The 21,540-nt window shown below is 31.2% G+C and overlaps 1 protein-coding gene across 8 annotated transcripts in view; it reads left to right on the plus strand.

Annotated features, from left to right (window-relative positions):
* Positions 1-19,751, plus strand: part of LOC124360498 (voltage-dependent calcium channel type A subunit alpha-1) — a 344,248-nt gene extending 324,497 nt beyond the window's left edge. For 7 of the 8 annotated variants that reach the window (XM_046814185.1, XM_046814181.1, XM_046814184.1 and 4 more), the window contains exons 17-26: positions 287-491; positions 1,253-1,474; positions 4,567-4,667; positions 6,892-7,008; positions 7,170-7,359; positions 7,796-7,908; positions 11,725-11,985; positions 13,209-13,352; positions 16,539-16,740; positions 19,203-19,751. In XM_046814185.1, the coding sequence (XP_046670141.1) occupies positions 287-491; positions 1,253-1,474; positions 4,567-4,667; positions 6,892-7,008; positions 7,170-7,359; positions 7,796-7,908; positions 11,725-11,985; positions 13,209-13,352; positions 16,539-16,740; positions 19,203-19,388 (1,741 nt within the window). In that variant the 3' untranslated portion in view covers positions 19,389-19,751. The remainder of the gene's footprint in view (positions 1-286; positions 492-1,252; positions 1,475-4,566; positions 4,668-6,891; positions 7,009-7,169; positions 7,360-7,795; positions 7,909-11,724; positions 11,986-13,208; positions 13,353-16,538; positions 16,741-19,202) is intronic. The other variant, XM_046814186.1, reaches the window with a different exon arrangement.
* Positions 19,752-21,540: the final 1,789 nt, after the last annotated feature.

Consider the following 21,540-nt stretch of genomic DNA (forward strand, 5'->3'; position numbering starts at 1 on the left):
CTTCTTTACATTTTAACTCTTACAACATGTACAAAAAATGTAAGTTGTAGTTAGGTATATGTTTAAGCCATTATTAAGTTTAAAATTAAAATTATAATATAGATGGCTCAGTATAAAATGAATTCATGTTTGTAATTTGAATGTAGTTCTCTGTTACTTACATCTGTATTGAGTTTCTCATTTTACGTGATCTACAATCCATCTAGTTGGAATTTTATTATGGAAGTGGTATGTTGTGAAAACCTGTGCAAATATATATTGCATGTATGGTTTTTTTTGTCAACAGATATTGGTCTTCTCTACGCAATCTTGTGATATCCCTATTGAACTCGATGCGTTCAATCATCTCCCTATTATTTCTGCTATTTTTGTTTATTCTTATCTTCGCACTGCTCGGAATGCAGTTATTCGGCGGTCAGTTCAATTTTCCTGAAGGTACACCACCGACCAACTTCAATACCTTCCCCATTGCGCTGCTCACAGTCTTCCAAGTAAGTTTACTACTCAACACTTGTGAAATTATGTATAATAATACAGTACTCCTCAGCAAGTTTAAAATTTGCTTAAAAATCTGTAAAAGAGTATTCACTAGAACAAACAAAAATCAAACAAAAATTGTAACAACTTAGTTCAGTGCAACATACACCCAGTGCAGTACTTGCAATTTTGTTGATTCAACCAGTTACTACCTCTGTGAGACATCTAATTGGAGTGTTTTTAGAAGAACCTTAAATAGTTGAACTTCTCTTGATAAAATATATTATGAAATCAGAATAAATTATTTATTAATCACATTGAGTGGCACTTATTAGACTTAATCATACTCTTAATATACCTTTTTCAATTGGTAACCAATGTAAAAATATTGCTTAGTAGTGAACAAAATAGTTCACCAACAAAATTATTGTGATGAAAAAGGTCATGGGTTTTGTATTTGCTACAAATAAATCATATGTAGACTCTCATTTTTTTGTACTAGGTCAAAAAGAGAAAATACTTCCGATGTGTCATAGTTAGTATTGTAACTTCCATTCAAAAGGATTGAAAATCTATACAGGAAGATTTGGCAAGGCATAGTGATAGCACTATTAAACAAATACTCTTATATTTAAATATAAGAATATTCACCAGATTCTCTTTTTATAGTTATTCATAGTTTGTTAAAAATCTGTTGAACATTTAAGGGGTGTTTACACTTTTATTGTGTGATTTTAAACAAGCAAATGTTACTTTATTGTAACTTTTTTTGTAGATTTTAACTGGGGAGGATTGGAACGAAGTTATGTATCAGGGCATCAAATCTCAAAGAAATCCAAATAGCAATGGCATGATCTACGCTGTGTACTTCATAATCCTGATGCTCTTCGGTAACTACACTCTGCTCAATGTGTTCTTGGCCATTGCCGTAGACAACTTGGCCAACGCACAGGAACTCACAGCTGCCGAGGAGGAACAAGAGGAAGAAGACAAAGAGGTATCTTATGCAGTTCAGTTTATACATTCATTTCGAACTAAAATATTCATAGAGTAAATTTTTCCATTAAACGAATAGTGCTTTTATTTTTTTATTACTTGAAAATGTGTGTTTTTTCTGTAAATAATAATTAAAATATTTTGCACTTGCATAAGACAGCTTTTTGGTATAAAATTTAAGTTCATGTTGATTGAATATGATTTAAACTTTCTGTCTGGTATTGTCCTAATATATTAAAATAGTAAAATCCAAATATTTTCACTCAATCTTGGGAGACTAGTGGGCCAAAAAGCACTTTCATGTGTATTTTATTGAAAGACAATATGGTTGTATACTAATCACAAAGAATTTAAAGTAATACAGTAACTGTGCAATTATAGCACATTTCTTTAAGAAAATTATAAAACATTCCCAAAGAAAAACACATTAATTTACTTACTCAATTTGCTTTAGTAAATGTAGAGCAATTTCTATCCATCTTACCTTGAAAGATGAGGCTCCTATCACGAAAATATATTTTATTTGTTCATAGGAAAGGTTTGCTCTGCACTTGAATTTGTTTTAAGTGAGGTTTGTTCATAGATATATGTTGATCCATAAAGTAAAAGAATGCCACCTGCAAAGATTTTTGTTCTCTTTAAAACATCACTCAAAGACTTACAACAACAAAATATAAAAATGAGGATATGTAACAATTGGCTGATTGACTTGTAACAAATCATAAATCAGTACAACTATTTAATAAACCTACGCCACAAATTATATTTGAAAATCTATTTGTAAAATGAAGGAAGATTTGCATTATAGAAGATTCTGTAGAAGCAGCATTTAAGTCACCATCTGTAGCATGGAAAATGATATAAAGAATAAGAAATTAAAGCTAAATTAGCCTATTGGCTTTTTTTGGCACTAACAACCTACTCGTTCTATAAAAGTCACCTAGCTCAAACTATGGTTAGCGATGCGTACAAGCCACCCTTCCTTCTCCACACCAGATGAGAACATTTATTCCACATCAAACATAGTGTTGTGACTATCAGTTGCTTCTTCCAGTGAAGTCAGTGTGTTGTTCGGTGATGCTTGGACTGTTGTTTAGACTGTACTTAATCCCAAGCCGCAAGAGTGTTGGCTATATGCAAGGGTGGGAGATCATTCTGTAGATTGTTACACTCTCCGTTCTAGGTTTGATGGTGCCATGGCTTGGTTTATATAAGCACAGAGAAACAAAATTATTTATGTATTACACAAGGAAAATAGAAAGCATGTAGAAGCATGAATCCATCGCCTAGCGCTCTGAGAGACTTGATATATAAACGTGGTACTATGTTTTTTCTTAGATATGGCTGAGAGATCAATTTCTCACCAATTGCTTGTTAAAAATTGCTTTAGAAGCTAAATCCTTATGTCATATATACTAGCTCTGAACAGTTACCCGTGCCAATACTTAGGTAAACTTTGTTAGTTCAGTATTAAAGCTATTAGAAATATTATTTAGAAGTTAAGCTAGCTGACACAGATCACTCACTAATTGCATTAGAAATGATCATCGCTTTACTATTAACGGAATTTAATTTTTGGCTGGATGAAATCTTTTGCAGGTCAGACATGGCCCATGGGTCTTTGTTTGGAGCTCTCTGATAACATTAAATTTTGAGTTATTGCAGAAATCTATATCCTTATAAATCAGAAGCTGGGTCAGAGTGTGCATGATCTTCTAAACAAATTTCTTTTTTATTTCTTTTTTAAATGTGCCGAAAAAAATTATGAAAATATTCAATTTTAAGGATATTGCTAAAGGTTTGGTAATTAGGGTTTGTTTATCCAATATGCACCAAACCCAAAGCCTAAATCTTTTAAATTAAATGTTATTTAATAAACATAAGTAAAAAACAAAATCAATAAGAAAAAATATCAAATTTTTCTTGTGGTAAATTTTGATTCATGTTACTGTGTGCATTGCATAAAAATTATGCTTAATTTTCAGTTACAATCATTGTGAAATTGCCTAACACACTTATGTTGACAATTTTATGTAATCTGATTTTTACTGCTCAAATTTGTCAGATGCGTCTATTTTAACTTGTTACTGAAACATAATTAAACCACACATTAGGTATCTTGACAGTAATATAATGAAACACTTATCTTCCGATGTTTTAAACATAACAGGAAAATAACAAAAACTAAAAGTTTGCATGTGATTTTACAACAAACAGTGTACTGCAATTCAAAACTCAATACATCACAAACATGGCCAACATAATTTTAAAATATCCCAAACCTGTCAAGCAAATTTTTCAATTTTTTCAAAACATTGTAATGCAACACAAACGTTATGAAAAGTAGTATTTTTGCACCATTTCTCAACCATTCAAGATAAAGCTAAATTATAAATGTGAAAAATTTTAGTTTTTAAGAAAATTATTGGTAGGTGTAATGAAACTCATACCTTGCCATTTGAATTTTTTAAGTTTTATGAATTTGAAATATCATAAATTTGAACAATTTAAAAAATTAGAATATGCTTGAAAGTAACAACTGTAACATACTTTTAGAGAGAGTACTTCTTTGGTAACCTTGGATAAAAATTTCGATTTTTTTAAACTTTTAACAAGGTAACAGAAAGAAATCTGTGAAACCGAACAACTTTGACATTTTAGACCACCCTGTATACAAGAAGTGAAAATATTAAAATTCTTTTGAAGTGAGAAGCAAATACCTTTAAACTAAGGTACGGCTCAACCTGCCTTTACATTTTAAAATCTTTAAAAAATTCCCCATACCCCTACAAAAGTGCTAAGACCGGAATAAATTACAATCATAAATAAACATTTGTTGACATATTTTATTGATTTTGGCTACAAGGCAAATTCAACATTGGTGTCAAAAATACAATTTATTCAAATCAGAAGTGCTCATACTCGTGCAAAGCCTACAAATTGCATTCAAAGTTAGGGGTAACTTCTAGTGTTTTATAAATTATAAAACATTCATTTAAAAAAGATAAAACGGGAGTTTGTATGCAAATTTTATTGTTTCTGTTTGAAGACTATTTTGTGATCACTGATATGCTTGTATTTGTTGGTGCGTAGAAGCAACAGATGGAGCTGGAGAAGGAGATGGAAGCGTTGCAGCTGGGTAGTGATGGCAGCCCGCCCCAGGTGGAGATCTGTCCTCCCTCTCCTGCTCATTTGTAAGTACAAATATTGTTTAACAAGTGATCTTATTTTTGTTACATTTATAAGGTATAAAGAAATTTTTTAGTGTCCTTTGTAAATAAAATAAGTTTTAATAGAATTCCAAGATCCTTATATGCCATAAGATACAAAAAAACCAAAATATTAATTTTTTAATTACAGTATCTACACTAATTAAAAACCATGACCTACCGACTGTGTAAACCATAAACTGTTCTTGTCTAAATTTTCTTAAATTGGTGCTAAAGCACTTAAAACTATTTAGAATCATATTTGAAAGACCGAAAACAAAGATCTATCATGAATTCAGTTAAAATTACATCTAATTGGGAAAACACACAGCTTATGATGTCCCACAGGTTTCAAGTTTAGGTCTAATTCTTTTTCTAGTCTACATTAATAATTTACCAATAACTTTCCAAATACCAATTTTATTTTATTTGCTGACGATACAAATATACTTGTTCAAGAAAAAACTTAACAAGCATGTTATTATATTATAACCTCTTAGTTTATGAGTATATTAGTCAAGTAATTTGTATGATGTTATTCGATGTATACAATATGTATATTCAATGAATAAAGAGATTTTCAATTCAATTCAATCGAGGAATCAATTGTAAGAACTCTAAATGAACTTGATAAATGTTCTAATTCTGCTGGACTGTTATTAAATCAAGCCAAAACAAATAATGTAATGCATTTTTTTTTTAAGTAACCATAAAATGTCTTGAAATGTCGCAGATTAAACCTAGTTGATTCACATACATGTTTAGGACTGAAAATTGATAAAAATTTAAACTGGAAATTTCATGTTAATTATCTAGTAAACAAACCTTTTTTCGCTTTGCAATGAAGATATTAGTGGATTCGGTTTCTATTTCTACTTGTAAAACTGTATACTTTGCTTATGTGCAATTAACTCTGAAATGCGCTATTGCGTTCTGGAGTTCATCTCCTGATTTTGAAAAAGCATTCATAGCCCAAAAAGGTGTTCTGGGAGCAATGGTTGGTGTAAACTTTAGAGAGAGCTGCCAACCCATATTTAAATAATTTATAATACTCACACTACCATGTTTTTATATTTTTGAACTTAGTCCATAAAAACACAAGCACCTATGATCAATACAAAAATCATCATACTACTAAACACAAAAATCTTCTTGTCTTTCCTATTCATAAAACCTTTTTATTTGGAAAAAGTTCACTGTATATGGGAATTCGCTTATATAATTGTTTACCTTTATCACCAAAAGAGCTTCAAAGTAATAATTATTAAATTGTATTAAAAACCTCCTCATAGGAAAAGCTTATTACAGTATAAATTAAATTCTAAAAGATAGTTTTTAAAACAATGAATAAAACAGTAACTAATTAGTTTAAAAATTACAACCCATGCAATTATTAATTGTTACACCATGTAATCCCTTCAGGCTATGTAGTATAAGGATGATTTTTTATTCTTTATAGACATAATACAATACATGCAGTACATACTGCAACACTTGTATCTTAAGTACTTTTAGAAACTTGACCACGCACCTGTTTGTATTGCTTATGTTGAAATTATTCAAATTTCAATGTGTAATAAATACTTTGAATTTGAATTTTTATTTTTTAATTATTATATTTTCTGTTCCAATGCCTTTTTAAAAGAAACTAAAACAGGCAGTCCTTATTTTTCGTTTTTAAATTTGGTAAATTGTCACAATTTATATTCTTTTTCCTGTACATTGATTTAACAGTACAACTATATTCAAACCAATTATACAGATAAATGGCAGATACTTTAACTTGTATTTGTAGTAGTGGAGGTAAAACAGTCCTGATGGAGGTAATACTAATGTTCAGGGGAAATCAGCTTGGAGTTCATGATAGTGTGAGCTCACTGGGGTCATAGCTAGGCAATTGAGAGATAGACATTAGGGCTTGGAAACATTTTATCTTATCGAAACCTGTTATACATTTTATCTTATAATGTTTTCTTCATTACCCGAGTGATAACCTGATATATGACCAAAACACCGTTTCAGTAAATAAACAAGTAGTAATATTTAGTTTATTCAAAATTTTATTGTGACTAAATTATCTGTAAACGAAATTAATGTTAGAGCTGGAATTCACAGCTTTAATTTTTCTAATCGTAGTGAAAATTCTGTAAATTCTTGATACCATTAATGCATATAATTTTGTTATATCATTCTTTTTGTGTGTATACAGTAATAAATCCAAGAATAGTAAAAAGGAGGAGGAAGAGAAGAAAGCAGAAGAGGAAGAAGAAGGACCTAAACCAATGCTGCCATATTCTTCAATGTTCATTTTAACTCCCACTAATCCGTAAGTTGTTTTTATGTATAACAATTTGTATTGTGCTAAGATTACTCTACAGTGTTGACATAATACATCTCTTCAAACGTAGGTTACTCTGATTCTGTCCTTAATTTTTATTCATGTAATATTCTTTCTATATACGTGTAATATTATTTTATTTTTTTCAGGCTTCGTAAGGCGGCTCACTGGGTGGTCAATATGCAATACTTTGACTTCTTCATTATGGTAGTGATAGGCTTGAGTAGTATTGCGCTGGCCGCAGAGGACCCTGTAGTAGATAACTCAGTGAGGAATACTGTCCTCAATTATTTTGATCATGCCTTCACTGGGGTCTTCACATTAGAGATGATACTCAAGGTGAGTGTTTCCAATCTCTTAAAACAATATTATATGATTAAAGGACAACTTTCATTTCTAATCATAATTGAAATTAACATCAGTTTGACACAGTGCTGAGTTTGTCAATATTTTTAAAATTTGTTTCAGTAAGTTTTGTGGTGTAATCTGTATTATTGAATTTGAATAACAGTGAATTAATGTGAAATTAAATGTAACCCGACATGTTTTTTATAATTTTTTCTGAATCAAGAAATAAGCTACTGAGCAGTATTTTTAATAACTTTTTAGATCCAATTTATGAATCAGGTATCAAAATATACAACTTACTGTCACAAAGATACTGTCATATATTAAGACAGTATAAGAAGAAATTTTTAAGAAGAAATAAACTGGAATTAATAAAATGAAGATTTATATAACACATAATGATTTATATTTATGCTTCTGGTTTCAGGTCTTAGACATGGGGATCATTTTACATCCAGGCTCCTACTTGAGGGAGTTTTGGAACATAATGGATGCTGTTGTAGTGATATGTGCAGCTGTCTCATTAGGGTTTGAAATAAGGTTTGTATTTTACTATTCATTAGAAGAACATCAGTTTCCTTTTCTAAAGGCATGTCTTTATTACAGTGTCTTTAAATTAATGCAGAAGTAGTAAATCTTGACCAGTTATGTAATTTAAATAAATATTTTTTGAGTGAATAACACACAGAACCACAAGCAATAATACGAGGCTTGTTCAGAAAGTAAGTACCGTTAAAAAAAACAAGTAAAACAATTTTTACTCAACACAATTTTATTTCTACATGAAAGCCCAAACTTTAAACTATTTTTCAATATAGTTTCCACCGATTTTCAAACACTTGTCGTAGCAGGTGATCAGTATGTCTATACCCTCTTCGTAGAAGGTTCCCGCCAACGAGCGTAGCCACGACTCCACAACGGTTTTCATTTTCAGGAATAAGTGGTAGTCAGAAGGTGACAAGTCCGGGCTGTAGGGTGGGTGATCAAACTGCTCCCAATGAAATTGTCATGCCAATGTTTGAGTGTCACCAGAGGTATGGGGCCGAGCATTGTCATAGAGCAACACAATTCCGTTAAAGAGCATTGCTCTCCTTTTATTTTGAATTGCCCGCCTATAGTTTTCTTAAGGTTTCGCAATACCTTGCTGCATTAATGGTTTCACCTCTTGGAAGAAAATCAATCACTGACATTGACATTGACAATCACTGACATTGAAGAAAATCAGACGACATTGTCGTCTTGAATTTTTGTTTCTTCGGGGACTGTGTGTCGCCCACTCCATTGACTGCTGTTTAGATTCCAGTGCGATATGACGGACTCAAGTTTCATCACCTGTCACAATTTTGTTTAAAAAATCCTCACCATCATCACTGTACCATGTGGGTACAAGCACTTCCAATTGTCTTGGTTTTGTTCATGTCAGTGAGCATTTTTGGAACCCATAGAGAACACAGCTTGCGATAACCTAAGCGGTCTGTAACAATTTTGTATAAAAGAGTGCGTGAAATTTGTTGGAAATCGTCAGATAGCGTTGTCATAGTAGTCCTGCAGTAGTAGAATGAAACTGTACCTACTTTCTGAACTCACCTTGTATTAAAAATATTAAGCTTTGATCCCACTTTAATACTGATTGATATATTGAAATTATTTATAGTAAATTTTGTTATAAAAAGATAGATTATATGAAAAAAATTATAATAAAATAATAAGCAACTTGTGAAAAAAATAATTTAACCTAAATAACTGGATGTACAAAAGTGGAATAGTAAATATGTAAAAAAGTTGGTAAAATGTTAAGCTGTAATTAAAAATTATTTTGTATAATTACTAAAGGAAACAATAAATAAAACCATAATGTCAATTCTTTTTTGAAGAATTAAAGGTTTTAAATCTTATGAGAATAATTGGTTTTAAAAAAGAAAATGTTATAATTATTTTCTCTTTAAGAGTTGAATACTTTAGATAAATACACTTTCTAGGGTATACATTTATTTCCTGGAGGTATTTCATTTGTTGTTTAAACATAAATTGATTTTGATTGTAACACTTTTGCAAATATGTGTGTAGCTGGAGGATTCTTATTAAATGCCAGTTTTAATATGAAGTACTCATAAAGGACTTTATACAACTAGTTTTGAGAGTCGGTTACCATTAAAAGTTTATCACAAATTTTTATTTTATTTTTTCCAGACTTTTAACAGACAGAGTAAACAATCTATTATATTATGTAGATAAATGGAACATATCTTTCTTGTAGATCACAGTCATTTTTTTATATTTGCTATGCATTGTAATACATTTTAAAATTTGCTCTTGAAATCTTCATGTCGCATAACAGGCTTCGCTGACGTTGCATACAACATTTCAAGTTTATAGCTTATTTCATTCTCAAGATTTTCTGCAGACAGAAAAATGTACAGAAAGAAATTTAGAAAAATATATAGGAATTAAATCACCCTGGCCGACAAAAATAAATCATGTCAACCTACTGAGTAATAGGCTTCAATGATGATCAGCCAAATTCAATGGGTTGACATGCACCATCACAGACTCATTATTGTTTATGTAGAAATTAAGTTTCATACAAAATTTAAAGTCTACAGATGTAGTGTTTCTCAAGATATTTTGGCACATGATGAATTCACTTTTTTGTTCAAGTCCTGGTGAGATATGGAGTGTATTACAACACACAGGTTATCCAATGGAATGTGTTTAAAATTTGCACCAATTGTATTTATTCTAGAGAGTTTTAATTTGTTCAATATAAAATTCTTTGGTTACGTTATCTTCTTATATTCCAGTTCATAAAACATTAAACTTTTCAACAGTTTACTTTACTTGGAATATATAAAAAACATTTTTGTTAATGTACTTAACACAAATGAATATAGTTTTCAAATACAAATATACCTATATTGGACTGTTCCAATATCTAAACAATTGATTATGGAACAAATAATTTTTTAATGAACTACTATTAATATTTGCCTGCATAATAAATAAATCGTAACAAAAACTTAAATCAAAGAACATACAACCTTTAGTCTATGTTTTCTTTGTATGTATTTGACTCTTGTTCATAGCTAAACATGTAATAATAACCTTGGCTCTTAATATTTGTTATGTATATATACACATATTTTATCTTTCGTGTATAATATAAAACTTAGGGTAAATTATTCTAAACATTGGTTTTTTAACATTTTGATTATTTTTCTGGTTTGAATTCTATTAATAGTGGTGTCAATCAATCCTCCTTTGAAATCATAGTTTACATTTTTTTAATGTTCTTTTTCTGAACTATTCAGTCATTTCACTCATTATAATATAGCCATTATTCACCCATTCACTGTCAGAGTAATATTCATTGTATGAGGGCCATCCAGAAAGTAGAATACGTTTTGCCTTATGGCCTCTAGGCATTTGACCCTGATAACCATGATGACAAAGTGGACGACCAACCATTGTGACCAATGAAATTGTCTCTAAAGTTGATGAGAAGATTAAAGAAGACTGCTTATTTACAATAACAGAACTCTGAAGAGTTTGTTACAAGAAATTGTTACACAGAAGTTAGGTTACAGGAGACGACGAGGCTTGGGTAAATTATATGAATTGCGAAACCAAATTACAGTCTATGAAGTGGGGGCACATACTCCCCCTAAAAGCAAGGAAATGCATGCAAGCATTGTCTTCACGGAAGATTATGGCAACTTTTTTTTTTTTTTTTTTTTTTTTTTTGGATAGGAAAGGAGTTCATCCTGTTGATTTCTTAAAACATGGTACAACCATAAATTCTTTAAGGTATTATGAAATCTTGTAAAAGTTAAAAAGAGCAATACAAAACAAGTGTGAGGAAAATTTAAGTTCGAATGCCCAACCACACTGGCAAATTCGACTCGAGAAGTCCTAGCTGCTTTTTCCTGGGAGGTCTTTCCACATCCACCTTACAGTCCGGACCTTGCACCCAGTGACTACCACCTGTTTCCAGCAATGAAGGCCCGGCTTGCGACGCAGCGCTTTGATGATGATGTGACTACCTGATTGAAGTGTCAAGCAGCAGAATTTTATAATGCTAGAATTTCAAAACTAGTTCACCGCTATGATAAGTGCCTACATTTTTATGGTAACTATGTTGAAAAATAGTATTTTAATGTCACTTTCAAATGTATATAGTACAATTCTTTTTTCTTGTACTTTGTTTTTTGTCTATAACAAAATGTAATTTACTCTCTGGATAGCCCTCGTAATAACCTCATAGTCTGAATTTCAGACGAAACAGTTCTAAAACAAACATGCCTTCACTTAACCATCAACAACATAATATTAATTAATGCTTGTATGGATCTGTTACAGTGGCAGTGATGCGGGTCAGAATCTGTCGACAATCAAATCCTTAAGAGTGCTGCGAGTACTTAGGCCGCTCAAAACAATTAAACGAGTGCCGAAATTAAAAGCGGTATTCGATTGTGTAGTTAACTCTTTAAAAAATGTCATCAACATTCTCATTGTTTACATCCTATTCCAGTTCATCTTTGCTGTTATCGCCGTCCAACTCTTCAATGGAAGATTTTTTTTCTGTACAGATGAGAGCAAATCTACTAAACGAGAGTGCCAGTGAGTATGAGATCGCTCTTCTTTTTTTATAATATTAAAACAACAATCAAAAGACCCAATAAATTACATGACCATCTAAATCTTATAGATGTATTACATCTTGTTGCTGATGAACACAGTCTTTCAGCCTCGCTTTGAAGAGCCATATTTAGTCAACAGATGTTGAACTGAAACCAGTTTGCATTTTAATAATTTGCTTTAGGCATATTAATTTGTTCAGTCTCTAATTCTTTTTGTGTTTATATCAAAGGGAGCTATCTAAGAGCATTGCTTAGCTTCATCTAATATTACTGTAAAAACCATCTGTAAAGGCCAAACCAGATTCAGACTCACAGAACACATTGACTGATATAAAGGGTTAATAGGAATGTCATCATTCTCTTTAAAAATCACTCAAATCCAGTCCTATTACAGAACTCAGTATTTCAAAACATTGGCTAATCTTATACCCGTCTTTGTCATCCTTAGACATAGTGATAAACTAATTGATCAATTCTGTCAAATAAATAATGACCTGTATTAACACCTTTCAGTATACATAAAAACATGTTTGTAGAATCACTTTCCAAAAGTCCTTAAGGTCGTTAGGGTACAAATACACAGATAGCGATATAATGCGATGCAATGTGGTCCAAAGGTACACGAAGAGAGTGACATGATCTACATAATCCCATATGAACTGTAATTGATAGTTTCGTATCGTGTCACGTCCCTGTGTATTCATATCCTTATGGTGCATATTAGTACATTATAAGTGGTTAATAATGAGTTCTATATTGTTTACCCAGTAATGAGTTAAACTGTAGCTTAGATCAAATAAAGCCAAATACACTATTAAGAAGTAATTTTATTAGTAGATTTTATTTGTTTTTGGATTTTAATTATAAATTATCTTAGGCATGGCAGATTCAATTATGGTACTAATATTTGTAACTTATTTGGCTGTTTAATATTTAACAGATATAAATATTTTATTTGTTGTCATAAAACAAGTACTCTGTATTTTTTCATTTAACCACTTTAAAGTTTATTTTACATCATGGGTACTAAAAGGTACCACTGTTTGGCCTTCAAAATTTTAATGTAACATATAAAACATTTATTTTAAGCAGTTGTTAAAAAATTTGAGTAAAATTAATAATTATTGATCCACATAATTATCTGGTGACACGTGTATTCTGCTGACATTAAAATAAAATAACAATCTCTATTTTATTTTTCAGAGGAATGTATTTTGTATTTGAAGAAGGTAAAACACTGCCAAAAGCAGAACATAGGGAGTGGAAGCCAAGATGTTTTCATTATGATAACGTTGCGGCAGCCATGTTAACTTTATTTGCTGTACAAACTGGAGAAGGTTGGCCTCAGTAAGTATCTTCAGAGTAATAATAAAAATATAAACTATATTAATAAAACAGGTGAGAGAGGATTGTTATGTTGATATGAGATACTTAGTTCCTCAAACCAAACTTCATGTGATGAAAATTACATTACTCTTTTCAGAGAACATGCTAACCATAGCATTATCACAATAATGCTATGAGAAAAAACTAACCTCAAAATATTGCTCTCTAACTACAATTAAACTAGTATTAAATTAGTAAAAACAAACTTCAAGAGGTAGTGAAAGTCAGTTTGTTTCATGTATTATTTTATTTAGAAATGGAAAAAGCACTAGTAAGTGTGTTACCTTATAATCGTCTTTTATTTGTCAACGAATCTCTGGAATTTTTAATAAAAGAGTTAGTTGCCCTACAAGTGGTCTCAGGATGTCAAAGAGGACTTTAGATATTTCCCTACATGGTGAATTCTTGGAACTTCTTATTAGCCAAAGAGGAATGCAAAGTTTGTCTATTTTTGGAAGGCCATACATGTATGGAACTTTGGAATGTTAAGGAGCTAGTTTTTATCTAAATTTGTCTGAAAAATTTTCTTTATGTTTATGAAGGGTTTTTGGCTATTTTGTGCTCATATTCATTGCTTGGATCTTTGTGTAGCACAGCATATTATTTACCTGCATTCAAAGTTCCTATAATTTTCTCTTTATACATTACTGTGTCATTTTCATCAGTAGCATTTTCTTTGTTTGATTGTAAGAATTTAGCACACAACAATAGTATGGGTTTATCAGTTTATCTGTGTCATCTGTGCACAAAATAAAAAGTCATTATGTCATCGATTTTTTAAATGAGCACATTCAAGTTATCGTTTTCTATGATTTTAAACTCAGTTCATCCCTAAAAGACTGTGTAGAACATCTAAATTTTACTTTTTATGTTGAAGTATGTTCCCATGCATCTGATTTATAGTGGTAAGAATACATTCATTATCTGAAGTGACCCACAATTTCTGGAGAATTCTTAAGAATAATATGCTTCGAACAGTGAACATTTAAGTAGGCCATATTCCACCATTACAGAAAAAATGTGGATTATGTTCAGGCTGTTACTGAAGAGGATAGAAACTGTACTTTCACTATGATCAGTTTCATCAGTCATTGGATGAGCAGTAATGGAAACAATCTTCCATGAGACTTAGGAGGGTTCCTGTCTCACAATCTGGCAAACCAATAAAAATTTTAGATGTTAGAATCAGCCTATAAACCCTCCAAATGGTTAGTGATCCTTGGATCATTCCTAAAATTATCTCAAGTGATGAGTCTTATGTATCATTTCATAATGTTCCAATTAGCAGGGAGAATCATGTGTGGTTGTTTAAAGATTTGCCAATAGTTAAACAAGAGTAAAAAACATTATTGATGAAAATAGTATATACTTTATTCATTAAGAGCACAGGATTGGTTGACTATAAAGCTATAAGGACAGAGGACTGTCACAGCAAGTTGATAAACTCAAAAAAAGATTTTTAGAACTTTTGCAGGGTTTGAACATTAGGAAGGAGTGAAGGATGCACCCACACCAGGTTTGCGATGAGTATGTTTACCAAGAATAATATTGTTTGTCAAACTAAATATTTCTTTTAAAAAGTGTTTATCATAAATTTATTTAGATGATTGCCATACAAATTATGGTGTTCGCCGTGAATTCAGTGTTTACGTTGTCAGTGAAAATGTATGTTGGTGTTCCTTATACTACTGTTTCTCTTGCAAATATAGTTATTAGCCATCAACAGTGTTGTCAGTGGTGCCAGAAACAGTTATCAAGATGATATGAATAAAGTGGTGACGGCTTTAGAGCAGACCTGACAGATGGTTGCCTGTTCTACAACATTACTTGAATTTCAAACTCAGATTTTGAATCGCTAATAACATTAATAGGATGCGAAATTTCAAAACAGCATATAAATCGATAATCAATAAGTTTCAAAGATCGGCTAGCAGTTACATTGAGGTTTTTGGTTAGTGGTGACTCATTCTCTGATATATTTGTTTGAAAAAGTCAAATAGAGTGTATCAGTTCAGGTTTCCGGAGTGTTCTTGTTCCAGAAGTCTGTACAGCATTACAATGTGTTTATCTGCTTATACAAAGGACACTGGCTGGTGTTGAAGAATGGTTTACAGTTGCAAATAAATACAGCAATACATGTCTCTTTAGTCACATGGAGGAACTCTTGACAGCAAACATATCATGCTGCAGTCACCATGTTATAACTTTCTTCTGGATTCCATATAAATATGTTATATAAATATGCTTTTATATAACTTGATTAATAAAAGAGTTTTTTCTTTATACCAATTACAGTAGTATGGTGTATTTACAACATAACATTTAACTAGAAACATAAAATATCTGGAAGAAATAGAATGCAATGGCTGTGTTGCTTCACTGAACTAAACAAAAGTTCGTTATTAGGGCAAACATTTTGGCCTAACAAAAATGATGGCATGCTACCCATAAGAATGCTGGTCAAAAAATGTTCACTGACAGTGTTCATTTACAACAATGTTCGTCTAGTGTGGACGCACCTTAATGCTACACCATGACAAAACCTCATCTCTACCACTGCACAAACGAGGGAAAAAGAGAGTTTTTGAGGGACAAGGCTTCAAAACAATAGTTCATACGCTTTCTCAGTTGATCTTGCGTTGTGTTACGTCTAGTTATTTTTCAACCTGAAAATCAGTTGTTGTTTTTAATGAGGAACTGAACTGACACAAGTACTGAGGAGTATTTTGACTTGATTCCAAAAAAATCAAGTGCCTAGATACTTTCAACACTTGGAGAATTCCATTTCCAATAGAGGGTTGCTACAAAAACACGTTAAATTTTGCAAGTCTCGAAAAAAACTGTTCTTGTATTTAAAAACTTGACCCCCATAGTGAGCTGAACGTCAACAGAGCTGGTATTGTAGCTGGACACATAAATCAGCTCTCTTGAAAGGCTTACCAACTAAACATACCGAAATTTTCAAAAATAAGACTTGGGTTTATGCTCCATATGCTTTTTAATCTTAGTCAACCTTAACCATATAACATCTAGAGCTTATTAGTGAATCGATTTTTATTATTATCTTTTTTTAATTGTGAAAATAACAAAACAGTATTAAATGTGTTACATTTTTAAGAATAACTATCACTTTTTTAATTATTTCAGGGTGCTACAAAATTCAATGGCTGCAACTTACGTAGGCATGGGTCCAATTCAAAACTTTCGTATAGAAATGTCCATTTTTTATATTGTGTACTTTGTGGTCTTCCCATTCTTCTTTGTGAATATATTCGTTGCGCTGATTATCATTACATTTCAAGAGCAAGGAGAGGCCGAGCTTCAAGATGGAGAAATCGACAAAAATCAGGTAAGACGGTGGCTGGTTCTGTTTTTTGTTTTTGTTTTTTTTATGTATGTTATATGTACAGTTTTTGTTTTCAAAAACACAAAATAGTTTTTATTATTATGATGCCATAATAATTAATAATGTTTGTATAAATAAAAAAATGTCTTTCAAATTCATGATCTGTGAGTAGCTTGATTACAAAACAATGTCCTATGAACTGGTTTTCTTCTATAAGGAAAGGCAAATTTGTTATAAGTTATGTAGAGAGTGTATCAGAAAAACTAATGACCATAAATGTGACTACTACACATTTGTTTTTTATAAATCATATAGCTCATAATAAAAGTAAGATTACAAACATATGTTACTACAGTAAAACTTATCACAATTATAGAAATTATGTATGAAGTCTTCAATAGAGTCTATGGTTAAAGTCTTTAGCCATCACTGTGTAGTTCTTTCTCCACCAACTTTCTTGTCATGGTTATAAAATCTATGGCAAATGACTTGTTCAGTTTGCCCCAAATATAGCTTTCTTCTCTTTAAAAGAGGTTCTAGATGGGGGTGAGATGTTCCTTGCTTATATGTTTAGTTGCATAAGTATTACTTGATACAACTCAATCAGAATTCAAGAATTTTTGTAAAACTAATCTTGTGTTTGACTTGAGTGAAACACAAGTAAATGTACAAAACTACAAAATTTACTATTTGATACTTTCTTTGTTTAAGGTATAGTATTGAGGATAGAAGGTGTGAAAGGATAAAAGGATTTCAGACATTTTCCATTGTTATGTGTTACAAAATGTATAACGACGTTTTGAGAATTGAGATCTATTTTCTTCTTCTGGTGTGAAGGGGGGGGATTGTTATTTAAACATATACAAATAAAAGAGAAAAGAAGGGAAAGAAAAGTGTTCAAACATACCCGAAAGCTACCTGGAGTCCAGTCTAAGTATTGTTACTGCACAGGATACAATTCAAGAGCACGAGAAGTCAAGAGCACAGTCACACCAGCACAGGCGAAAGTGGGATACTAACTAGAAAATCAATATCAGTACTTTGGCAGTGCAGCATGTCAATGTCATCTGAAATTTGATAAATAGTGATAAAATTATCAATATCATTAAATATATTGGAGTATCATAGTTATCTGTAGTATCATTGATATGTGATACACGCAAAATAAGGTGTTAAACAATAATTTATAAATAATTGGTGGTTTGAAAGACAAATGGAACTAAAAAATATTAATTGTTCCCGTACCTGAGGCAGTTTGTGTAAACTGATACACTTTCAGTACAATTATTTAATTCAGTTGTACATATGATGAAAAACATAAAATGATATTAGATTAATCAACCTATGTAATCTACCCATCTTCATTTTTATAGCCCTGTATATAAAAATCATGGAAAAATAAAAAGATGTTACTCGTAGATAAAAAATAATAACACTAAAAAGAAGTGTAAAGTTAGTCTGCTGATTTACATTTGCAGAGGTGGTGGTTTAATGGATGAAAATTTTGCACTTGACAAAAGAGATAGTATGAAATGAGCAATAAATTTAAATGACTTAAAATCCTCATCGTGAATAAGTCAATATTATTTATCATTAAGGAAGTACTGACTTTTTAAGTATTGAAATGCTGTAACAAACTCATTAGAAAATAAGGATAACTTTAAGCTCTTATTCTATATAAGATTTTATAATTCACCTTAGCTCTTTGAGGAAATCAAGGTTATAAGAATTGGCTGAATTGACAATATGTGGTAAAAGCGATTATTCTATCTATCCTTTTCTTGCCTCATTCCATCACAATTTCTCTTCTTTCATAATTTTTTTCATTTACATTAAAATGTAGCAGTGCAAAAAAATTATATTGGTATGTAGAGACTATTTATTGTACATACATGCAAAGTATGAGGCACATCCGGAAAGTAAGTGCTGTTTCACTGTAATGCTGCCAAAGCACTACTGTTGGCACTTCACACATGCTCACTTGTTTCTTTAGTTCATCACCCTCACACTGATGTCATTGTGGTTGATAAATCTTCTTTTTGCTGTAGCTGTTAACTGATGATACCACTGACTGATATTCAAGTTGATACTCAGTTTTTTAATATAAGGCATGTTAGAGCAGCTTAGATCAACTTTACGATTACAGCAATTTACAGTAAAAGTACAATAAGTGAAGCTGGGTGTGATACGTACTTGTTTTCCGGATATATCTCTAAGTTCTATGAAATATTTTTACAGATAATGAGTAACAATGATTGATATTTAAATAAAAAATATATTCTATTGATTAGTTCAATCAAAAGAATTGAAGTGTAAAGAACTAAAGAAGTGTGAAGAATAAATGTATTGTGTTCAATACATTTATGTATTTAAATATACTCGATTTTAATTAAAATGCACAACTTATTGAATTAATGAAAAGTAATTAAATAAAGCCAATAATACTGGAATGTTCTTTATTTCAGAAATCCTGTATAGATTTTACAATTCAAGCAAGGCCATTAGAAAGGTACATGCCAAATAAAAGAAATAGTTTCAAGTACAAAATATGGAGGATAGTTGTATCTACACCATTTGAGTACTTTATCATGATGCTTATTGTGTTCAATACTCTGCTCCTTATGATGAAGGTGAGTAGATTAAGAAATTAAAATGTCTATAAACTACAAATCTAAACTTTCTAAACTATATGAAAAACATTCAGAGCAGACCAATAAACTGATACTTATTTATGCCTGTGAAATACCAACAATGAGTATATTATTGCGTTCTCTAGAATCAGTGCAAGTTTCTGGGTAAAAATTAATAATATAATGCTAGATTGCTTTTTGGTTAAAATTTGGTTTATGTATTTTTTATAGTACCCCTAGACCTATTTCATAATTATTTTAATACTTTTTATCAATTGATGCAAAATTTATATTACTATATTGAACAAATTTATTCAATCAGTATATTAATCCTTACAGGCTCCAGGCAATATAGTGTGTCTTTCTTTTGTGTCTACGTAATGTTTAATGAATTTAAAATCCAAAAATTCTATTTGAATGGGTTATTACAAATTCAAGAGAATTGGTCCCCCCCCCCCCCCCCCACCCCCCCCCCCCCCCACCCCCCCCCCCCCCCACCCCCCCCCCCCCCCACCCCCCCCCCCCCCCACCCCCCCCCCCCCCCACCCAGGATATTTTAAGATTTACCAATACAGCTACTTCAAGACGATTTTTAGTGGAGTGTACCAGTTTAGTTTCTGTGTGATCATATTCCGTATAAGTCTTGCTCTTGCCTCATTCACTGCTCTGTTGATAAATGAGAGAAAGTAGGTCTTACTTAATAGCACAATTAATTCTACAATTTAAAACATCCAAAGATTTTGCTTAGCAGGTGGTAGTATTCATTAATTAAGTCTTATCTAACTTTATAATAATATTTAATACAGGATGATGTGAAATTTGCTTACATAAAACTTTCTCTGAGAGGGTATGCTATAGCGAGTATAGTTTACAAAACATCCACCCACTGTTTTAACACACAAACCTTTATCATAGCATTTACCACAAGCTGATACATCTGTATCAGATGGTAATTTCATCAGCCATTAACAATAATAAACATTTCACACTAATTTCCATTACACAACAAGAACTTTACGCTTTGTTCTGTATTTGGATTAATTATTTTAAGATGAATTTAATCGCATATCAGTAAAACTTGTCTAACACAAAACCAATCGTTTTATTTTACGACCAGGCAGTAATTTAATGAGTATTAGTTTACTATCACCTTTGATAGTAATTTAGGGTTAAGGGCAACGGTATTGAAATAATGGAGTTTTACAGCACAAAAAGTGTAACTTTATTATCCGAAACTACTGATATTCACCTAGTTTTAAACAGGAATGCAACATAAAGTTTGTTCTCGTGTTATTAATTACCATGAAATATGACGAATAACACTAATAGCACGCTGCCCAAAACAACATAACCTACAGAGGTTTTCGCACTCCAAAACTATTCTGTTTTATTACTTTACAAACTCAAATGTTCTTCCATTGACATATAGAATAAAATTAAGTTAATGTTTTTTAAAACCAACACAGTAAAGTTTCCAAATAATATTTGACCAGTCTCATTTAAGTTTTATTATGTGCATGGCTCAGTAAAACGTAGTTAAAATTTAATCTTAAATTGGAAGAAAAATTCTGTGTTTTGTAATAAGGAGCCTAAACTGAAATTTAAACATTAATAAATTCACATTAATTAAAAATTAGCTACATGTGGTATTTAATTAAATGATTTAAGTAAAATAGATTTTATATTGTTAATACCAAACAATGGTTAGATAATATCAACACTATTAAAGTCTTTACAAAATTAAAAACAAAACATTATCAACGTTAAATATTGTAATGACAATAGATCCACAAACTTATTGTGGTCCATTTCCACAAAAACTCTCTTCATGATGCAGATGGGCGGTATTGTAATTTTTTAAATTAATTCCAAAGCTGCAGTGGATCTTACCTCAAATTAAAACAACCTACATATCTTTTTGTAGTAAAACACAAGCATCTACATCTCATTATCTATGTTCCAGTCATATTTATAAGGACATAAGCTGTGCATTTACAGTAAAATTATTTTATCTGTATACTTCACTGATTGGCCTTAGCTTATGATTCCACACAAAGGAAAAAATCATACAAATGATGAGTTGGTGATTTCACCACAACTGTCAAACCATGTCTTTCTTATTTTTCTTTTTTTCTTTTTTTCATTTTCTATTTAATTAATTTATTCCACTTAC

This window comes from Homalodisca vitripennis, chromosome 4 (genome assembly GCF_021130785.1).
Source record: "Homalodisca vitripennis isolate AUS2020 chromosome 4, UT_GWSS_2.1, whole genome shotgun sequence".
Taxonomy (NCBI): domain Eukaryota; kingdom Metazoa; phylum Arthropoda; class Insecta; order Hemiptera; family Cicadellidae; genus Homalodisca; species Homalodisca vitripennis.